The sequence below is a fragment of the Carassius auratus genome, chromosome 18 (genome assembly GCF_003368295.1).
Source record: "Carassius auratus strain Wakin chromosome 18, ASM336829v1, whole genome shotgun sequence".
NCBI classification, from domain to species: Eukaryota; Metazoa; Chordata; class Actinopteri; order Cypriniformes; family Cyprinidae; genus Carassius; species Carassius auratus.
This window is the reverse complement of record NC_039260.1, coordinates 18,521,652-18,530,044: the sequence shown is the minus strand read 5'-3', so window position 1 is coordinate 18,530,044 and position 8,393 is coordinate 18,521,652. Positions and strand designations below refer to the sequence as shown.

Genomic DNA, 8,393 nt, shown 5'->3' with positions numbered 1-8,393 from the left:
TGCTGGTAGTTTTAGTTTCATCTTTAGCGCATCATTTCAATTTATATATATATATAAAAATAATAATTAAAGGGGTATTTCACCAAAAATAAATAATTAAATTCTGTCATCATTTACTCACCTTCATATTGTTTCAAACCTGAGTGATTTAGGCCTACTTTCTTTTGCACAACATAACAGAAGTTATTTTGAAAGCTGTTGGTCTCTAAGCTGTTGGTTACCAGTGAATTTCATTGCATGAAAATAAATATATAAACTGAGATTTTTCTCAAATTATATTCTTTTATGTTCCATACTTTATGTTAGGCCACTCTAGCCTAACAATTTAACACAATAATAGCTTTAAATTATCTTTTGGGGGTATTGCCAAATTTAGTTAGATTAGGTTTATTAGATTAATAAATCACAGCCCCGTTTAATGAATTAGATCAAAAATGTTAATCAACTGACAGATATATGTACTCTAAAATACTTCCTAATGAGATGCAGAAACATTCTTACAATTTTTGTTTTGGTAGAGTGAAACAACTTGTCTGGTTTAGGGAGGTCCTCAGATGCTCTGTTGAGCAAATAGGGTTACTATTTGTATGCCGAGATGAAGGAATTAAATTTGGGCCTTATTTCTACAGCTTGTTAGTATCCTTCATGACTATTGACAAAATATTGACTACAAAATACATTAGTGTCCATTTTCATCTTCATTTATGTTTGCCCTAACTAAATCTTCCATCTCTGCAGTGAAAGTGGTTTCCTTCATTTCAGCTCTTTGTTTGGAGGTGAGAGGAAGCTCTGGATCAGGACTACACAGGTGACGCCAACGCTGTCAAACACAGGAAAACAACAGTGAGGTAGTATTAAAACTTGAAAGTGGACTAGACATAATCTCTTGGTTAGGTGTGCAGATTAGCATTCACTGTTTCTTGCCTTGTTTATCTTGTAAAATGCCTGACCTGTTTCAGACTCCCTTTCCCGGCAAACAGTTGACCCAGCGCCCATCCAGGCACCAGTATGATGGAGGACAGGGCCAGTAACCAGCCTAGCACATACGCCCAGTCTGGGTACACATACCAGCGGTTAAAGGTGAGGGGCGTGTACTCTACCATAGAACAGAAAAAAGACACCTGAGAATGAACAGAAGAGAAAGAGAAATAGTGAAAAAGGATACAAAAGAAAAAAAACATGGCAAGAACTGAGTTCAACACTATGGTTAATAAATGGCTCAGATATTAACAAATATTATAAGTCACAGGACAAAACAGGCCCAATCAGGATGCAGAGACACACACCACAGATACGAGAGGAGTCAGGTATTTCCAGCACAGCATGAATATGTAGTTGGGCCGTGAGTTCGTCATGTCCTCAATGATGTCAAACATTCTCTCAGCCCCTGTGGTGTTTAGATGACTTAGCTTTACTGGCTTTCCAGAATTGACAATGTATTCTGCTGGCTATATCATGTTATGGTTTTAGCTTGTGTGCGACTCACCAAAAATCCAACCCATGGCCAGAGTCTCAAACACAGACAGGAACAGTACACAGGCTCCATTGCAGGCATAGTAGTCAAACAACTGGAATACATACATCCCCCCCTGCAAGTCACAATACAATATTAAAACCAGGGCCAGATTAAGGTATTGTGGTGGTAATAATATAAAACACAAATTAAAGAAAAATACAATTGCACAGGCTCTCAGTCTTACAGCTCTCCATGGGAATTAGTGATGGGAAGTTCGATTCTTTTCCACGAACCGGTTCTTTCGGACGGTTCGATTCAATGACTTGGTTGAAAAAAACGGTTCAGCGGTTCTTTTACGCTCGACGTAATGACGTTATTGGCGATGACGTAATGGCATCGTGTCTATCAAATATATATATATATATATTTATTTAGAAGTCAGTAATCATAACTTAAGTCAGTTAAAAACCTTATAATCCTGAAAAGTTTACATTTGAGTTTTGCAACAATGCACCAAAATACAGTAAAATCAATAATGTGCATACGAGGATTTAAGTCTTGAAGATATAAAGTAAATAAATTAGGTGTCATCAGCGCAGAAACCATGATCCACTTACTATACATAATCCATTGCAATGTATTTTTTATTAAATTAATTTACGTTTCGCCAGATTGCCCTTCATCCAAGCCCTTGGTTTACCCGCGCTCATAATATTAGCTCAGAATCACCAAAAGAATCAGTTCGGTTCAGACGCTCTGTGTGTCAGTCTGCTTCACTCTGATTCACACATGCACAGTATCATCAGCTCCTCGGCTCTTGAATCGGACACGTCCGAAAGAAACAGTTTTAGGTTCAGTGTACTGATGATCCGAAAACCGATGCAACAGGTTCTTGACTCGAGAACGAGAATCACTCTAACTGGCACGTGCTGCAGTTTAGTTTCATCAGCTGCTCTACTCGTGTTCATTTTCTGTTTACTACAAACTCAATTTGTAAATGTGTCATCATTAACTATATATACAGTACAGATATTTCATAAATCATCTCTTATTCCTATTAAACATAGAGTCTTAATTATTGTCCAACTTCCCTGAAAACCCCTTTGGCCTATACATTATCTACAATATACAGATCGAAACATTCATCTTAAAAAAAAAAAAAAAAAAAAAAAAGATATTTTATCACACTTTCCTATGTTTAACAAAATACTTAAAACATTACACACATGCGCAGTATCATCAGTTCATCGGTTCTCAAAACGGACGCGTCCGAAAGAAACGGTTTTCGGTTCAGTGTACTGGTGATCCGAAAACCGATGCAACCGGTTCTTGACTCGAGAACGAGAACTGCTCCAGGAGTGGGCGTGAATTCGTTCATCATCTGGCTCGGCTCGGTGTTCATCTTCAGTTCTCTCTTCACAGCAGTTCAGTCAGTGTACTGTTTGAGTACATTAATTACTCCGGGATATTGGTTTATTCTGACTCAGAGGGAGTGTCAGTAATGTTAAAAAAGTTAACAGCTTAAGTAGTTTGTGGATTAATGCTTATTGGAGACGCAAACCATTTCAAACGATTCAGTTCGATTTGGTGAACTGGTTCAAACGGTTCACTAAGAAGAACCGGTTAAATTGAATGATTTGTTCACGAATCAGACATCACTAATGGGAATTTTGAATCTTAAATTTAAGCTTGATTAAGGTATTGTTTTTGTTTTGTTTTTTATATTGGCCTTTATCGTTAGGCCTTTATAAGTTCAATTTATTATTTTGGTTAGTTAATTAATTAATTGGTTTACTGGTCATTTTAACATTATGCCTTTATACTGTAGGCTCAGTAAATTTTAGTGTGATAACTCATTTTAGATATATAGATACTTTATCAATTCCAGAGGAAAATTCTAATTTTGTTCATTTTACTATCCTCACACTAAACACAGTTCCCCTTCTGGAACTCGAGCTTCATTTAAATGCTATGGGAATGTCTTCAGCGTGACCACGCTCTGAATCATATGTGTAATCTGACCAATGGATGGGCGAAACGTCACAGGTGGGTGACGTAGAGAACAGGAAGCTATCAAAGTACAGTATGAGTGGTGAAACCGCCGACAGTTTTCTGTCTTTCAGCAAGCGTTCTGTGTGTGTCAGTCGCTCAGTCTTATTTAGTGTTGTTTGTCCAGTTATAAGCTCCAGTATGTCAAAGCTTCAGCAAAAGGCTCTCTTTGAGGAGGGAGCTGATTGTGCTTTTGCAGAGACGGTGCCGTCTCTCCTCAGTGCCCTCAGGAGGTCAGTCGGCCAACCCTGCCACTCATGTTGCTTCAGAGTCCAGCGGTCTCTGGTGAGTGCTTCTCTCAGGTACTGCCCAGAAACCTAGCGGTGCTAAGAAGCTCGCTACCTCTTCTGAGGTCTCTAGAGCAGCTAGTTTGGCCATCTCCTGCCAATTTGCCATTTCAGGGCACCAACCTAGCAGCTCTAAATGTACCAGAGGCCAGTCTCAAGAGACTGGTTCCCTTAGTAGGTCACCTGGTGGTGTGGGAGCCCTTTGCAAGTGTGCCTTATTGTATGGTTTCTCAGACCTGATTTCCCTCTTATGATGGCTCTCCATGGGAGATTCCAGTAAGGAGGGATCTCCTTTCACAAGCAGAGGGTACAATCTTTCACCCCCGCCCGGAGCTGTGGAAGCTGTTGGTGTGGCCTCTGAGGGGGCACAACACATAGCTTCCGGTCTCTCAACTGATGTTGTTGAGACCATCCTCCAGTCCAGAGCTCCCTCCACAAGTAAACAGTACATATCGAAGTGAAAGATTTTAATTTCTTGATGTGGAGACTGCCAGCTCAACCCAGTTAACTGCCCAGTTTGTACAGTGCTGGAATTCCTGAAGGCTCGTTTCTCCACAGGGTTGACCCAGTCCACCCTAAAGGTCTACATGGTGGACATTGCGGCCTATGACACATGATGTCTCGCCCATGCATAGCTCTTATTACAAATACAGTATTATTCAAAGCGTGTTTACACTGAAGGTGTTCCCATAGCATTTCAATGCAGCATCATTCCCTCAGGGAACCATGGCTACATGCGTAACCTGGAGACGTTTCTTCTGACCTCTGTAACCATGATGAATTGGCCCAAGAAGCAAATGAGACAGAAGAGCAGTATGAAGATTTCTCGCCGTCCTTCTCTGCGCAGAATCATGGGGAAGAGGTCAATCACTGACGTTGTGACGGCTTCCATTGAAACAAACTTCAAAGGGAAAGTCATAGGAATGGAACAACATGAGAGTGAGTTAATGATAACAGAATTTTCATTGTTGGGTGAACTATCCCTTCAACACATTGAACGCTGTTTTACTAACCAACACAAAAAGATCCCTGATGAATTTGGAGCTGTAGTTGTATTTATACTCCACAAGCATGAAGATACTCTTAATACATTTTTTGCAGTTCATAAACCTTGATTTTTTTATTTGGTCTAATCTTTTTGGTCAATGCTGTACACTTATTTAATTTTATAACAAAAATATAAATATTCAGTGTAAATATAATTAGAGTTACACATATACTGTAAATGTCAAACCTAAATTTTAAACTAACATTCAGAAAACTAAAATTTAGATTAAACATTTTAAATTGTTAAACCAAAATTTGTAGTGCTTTGCATTTCAAGTTGTTAACACTTATTAGTCAGTTTCAGCTCACCTGTGTATCTAGCCCCAGCAAAATAATCATGATGAAGAAACAAGCAGCCCACAACTGAGGAAGAGGCATCATAGCTACAGCCTGTGGATAAGCTATGAATGCTAGTCCTGGCCCTGTCAGAGACAGTTCAAGATCGGATTTTGAGCAATACATATTCTTAGTCATTACTTGAACACAGTCTCTGTTTGCAGTATTTCATTATGCTTTCAGTACTCTTATAATAAATACATCCCTTGTTTTCATGAAATGTTGCATCACCTGATTCTGCCACCTCTGCAATGGGGATGCCCTGCTCTTGGGCCATGAAGCCCAAGACTGAGAACACAGCAAAGCCAGCCACCAAACTTGTGCAACTGTTCAGGATGCAAAGCCACAAGCTGTCCCTGATAGACATACAGTAAAGTAGTTTATTAAAACACATACAAACAACCTCACTGTCTAGCATTTGCTGGTTGAAAATCACTTGCAGTATACATTTCAATAATTACATTTTTCTAATAAAACATAACAAATAGTTAATTTGTTTAGTTGTTTACCCATTCTTAATCTTTGTCATTTTATTGTATGCATCAATCTAACCTGTAGCAGTTGTTGTTGTATTTATTGTAGCTGGATAAAACAGTGAGAGTGCCAACAGACACACTGTAGGAAAATAAGATCTGTGCCCCGGCCTCCAACCAAACCTACACACACAGCAATTTCAATATAATAATAGTATAAATGTGTTAGTTACTGAAAAACATAATTTTTAATGTTAATATGTAGTGATATGTTAAAAATGTTAAATAATAATGTGATCTAGTCAATAGTTTTATATATTTTACATAGGATATATGTGGTTATAAGGTCACATTGTGGTATAGGGCAGATGGTGTGGTTACCTGCGGGTCAAAGAGACGGGCTGGTTCAGGGTACAGGTAAAACACAACCCCCTGCAGAGCTCCAGGAAGAGTCAACCCACGAATCAGCAACACAAGCAGCATCACATAAGGAAATGTAGCTGTGAAATACACCGCCTACAGGCACAAATGCAATATTAAATTTCTGCCAATATATATATATATGTATATATATATATATATATATATATATATATATATACAGTATATATAAATTAAATTAAATTTAAATTAAATTTATGCATTTTGCAGACGCTTTTATCTAAAGCGACTTAAAGTGCATTCAGGCTATCAATTTTTACTTATGTATATACATGATTATCATTATCATTATATATATATATTATCGTCCTTCTGCCACACAATGTGCAATGTAACAAAACACCAATTTCTTACCAATAAATAGAACTCATTGATTTCTTTCAGAAAGAAGCACATGAGATTTTTGCTCACCTTGCCTGTAGATTTGACTCCTTTCCAGATGCAGAAATAACAAATGACCCACATTGCAATGAGACACAGAAGAATCTCCCAGTTGATCTTACCGATCTCCTCAATACCTCCAGAGAGAGACAGAACTCTGCGTCTGTAATGAGAGAGTCAGAAACTTTATGCTTTTGTTTTTTGGTAGCACTTTATTTTGGTAGTGCACTTTAGACATTCTACTAACTATAAGTAACTTCACGTAACTACGTGCCAACTTCCAGTCATTAGAGTATGAGTAGACTAAATATCTGCTAACACTTTATTTTGATGGTCCCCCAACAGACATTGTTCACAGTGTTTTTTGCAAAACTCAGTATCACTTTAATTATTTACTCCCAGAACTCAGTAGCAGCAGGTGTTGAATTAATCAGCGTTGTTTGGTTGAGGGTCAAATTCTTTGCAGCAAGATTTACACAGTCATCTAAGAAAAAGAAAAAGTGAGAAATAAAGATGTGATATTCAGAAGGTGGGAGCAGATGGGTTTAACATTATGTTTATTTATTCATTTAGATCATCACCTGTGTTCCAGGTGTTGTCACAGCTGGCCCATGGCAGTTGGGAGCTGAAAGAGAAGATGAGGTAGAAAAGCGCCCAGGCCAAAATGACGATGTAATACATGCAGCTGTACAAAAGAATCAGTTGTCCTCCATAGCCAATACCTGACAAAAGCAAACAAACCCAATGACTAGAAGTGAATCAAAACAAGAATTAAAGGATGATTTACCCAGTTTGAATGAATGCTGGTTTCTTTTACACTGCATGCACTTTGAGTTTTGTGTCTTTCTTCTGATTATTTATTAAACCAGATGGTTTCTTTCACTAATGTTTTTCTACTGAACATATATTCATATCTTTTACTTAGGAAGAAAAAAGGGAAAAGGAAATAGTTGATATAGAGAAAAATTGGCATTTCCGCATTTGAGTAAAACTGCATGGCGTTTCAATGCAAAAAGATTAACAAAATGTAATTAAACACTTTTTACAGATATCTAATAAATAGATGTTTTTATGACTCTCACCCTCAGCTAATGGACAGAGCCGATGCCAACAAGTAATGCCCCCTTCCTGTGTGTACTGTCCCATAGCTGTTTCTAGCAGGAACAGAGGAACCCCACAGGTAACCACAAACACCAGGTAGGGTATCAGGAATGCCCCTGAGAACACACCAGTGCAAAAAAAAAACATTATATAAATATCACTGACATAATGCTAAGGGAGTAAGTGTATTCTATATTTAGGTTGCAGCTGGTTTCTTACCTCCTCCATACTTGTAACAGAGGTAAGGAAACCTCCACACGTTACCCAGTCCAATCACATTCCCTGCCACAGCCAGAAGATACTCTGTTTTACTGCCCCAGTACCCTCTCTCCTCTATTTGTCCTTCTATTCTGTCCATTCTATTCAGTTTTTACACGTTTCCATTGATGTCAAGGCTGCACTAATTCTGCAGTGGAGGTTGATGTATTGCATTCTGACTAGTTTTCTGGTTAACATTAGTTTATACAAATGTGTCAAGCTATACATTGACAGATCCTCCCCATACTGAACTGAATACCACAGTTACATTATTTAAGAAACAGAAAAGACAGCTAGGCAAAATCAATAAATAATGCAAAATTATTGGTTTTAAAACAAGTCTTCATTCTAGGAAGACAATGCAGTAAATATGAGCTTGCAATTAATATTAAAACAAGAAAAACATTTAACTGTTGTTAACTGTTTTGTTTTGGTCATGTAACTTGGACAATTTTGGGTTGGTTCAGTTCATGGCCCAGAACTCCTTACAGGACTTTCCACTTAATTGTACTAAGATTCATATATAACCATGTTTTAAATAAAATATTAAACAAGCAAAAATAA

At 37.9% G+C, this 8,393-nt stretch overlaps 1 protein-coding gene across 2 annotated transcripts; it reads right to left on the bottom strand.

Annotated features, from left to right (window-relative positions):
• Positions 1-554: 554 nt before the first annotated feature.
• Positions 555-7,993, bottom strand: LOC113118586 (sodium- and chloride-dependent GABA transporter 2-like). Of its 2 annotated transcripts, XM_026287874.1 has the most exons (14): positions 7,791-7,993; positions 7,553-7,687; positions 7,052-7,192; positions 6,867-6,954; positions 6,501-6,633; positions 6,030-6,164; positions 5,728-5,831; positions 5,407-5,531; positions 5,149-5,261; positions 4,556-4,693; positions 1,487-1,589; positions 1,287-1,387; positions 951-1,121; positions 555-820 (listed from the first exon to the last, which is right to left on the bottom strand). In XM_026287874.1, exons 1-14 carry the CDS (start codon positions 7,927-7,929, stop codon positions 680-682), a joined length of 1,767 nt encoding a protein of 588 aa, XP_026143659.1. In that variant the 5' UTR covers positions 7,930-7,993; the 3' UTR covers positions 555-679. The 2 variants fall into 2 exon arrangements, with proteins under 2 accessions (XP_026143659.1, XP_026143658.1); XM_026287873.1 differs by having other exon boundaries at positions 555-1,121.
• Positions 7,994-8,393: the final 400 nt, after the last annotated feature.

Excerpts from the sequence above, each read along its gene's own strand:
- LOC113118586 (XM_026287874.1), bottom strand. The coding sequence starts at position 7,929 with ATGGACAGAATAGAAGGACAAATAGAGGAGAGAGGGTACTGGGGCAGT. Across the intron at positions 7,193-7,552 it reads GCTCTGTCCATTAGCTGAGG|GTATTGGCTATGGAGGACAA; the intron begins GTGAGAGTCATA and ends TGCTTTTGTCAG. Across the intron at positions 1,388-1,486 it reads GGCCATGGGTTGGATTTTTG|GGGCTGAGAGAATGTTTGAC; the intron begins GTGAGTCGCACA and ends TAAACACCACAG.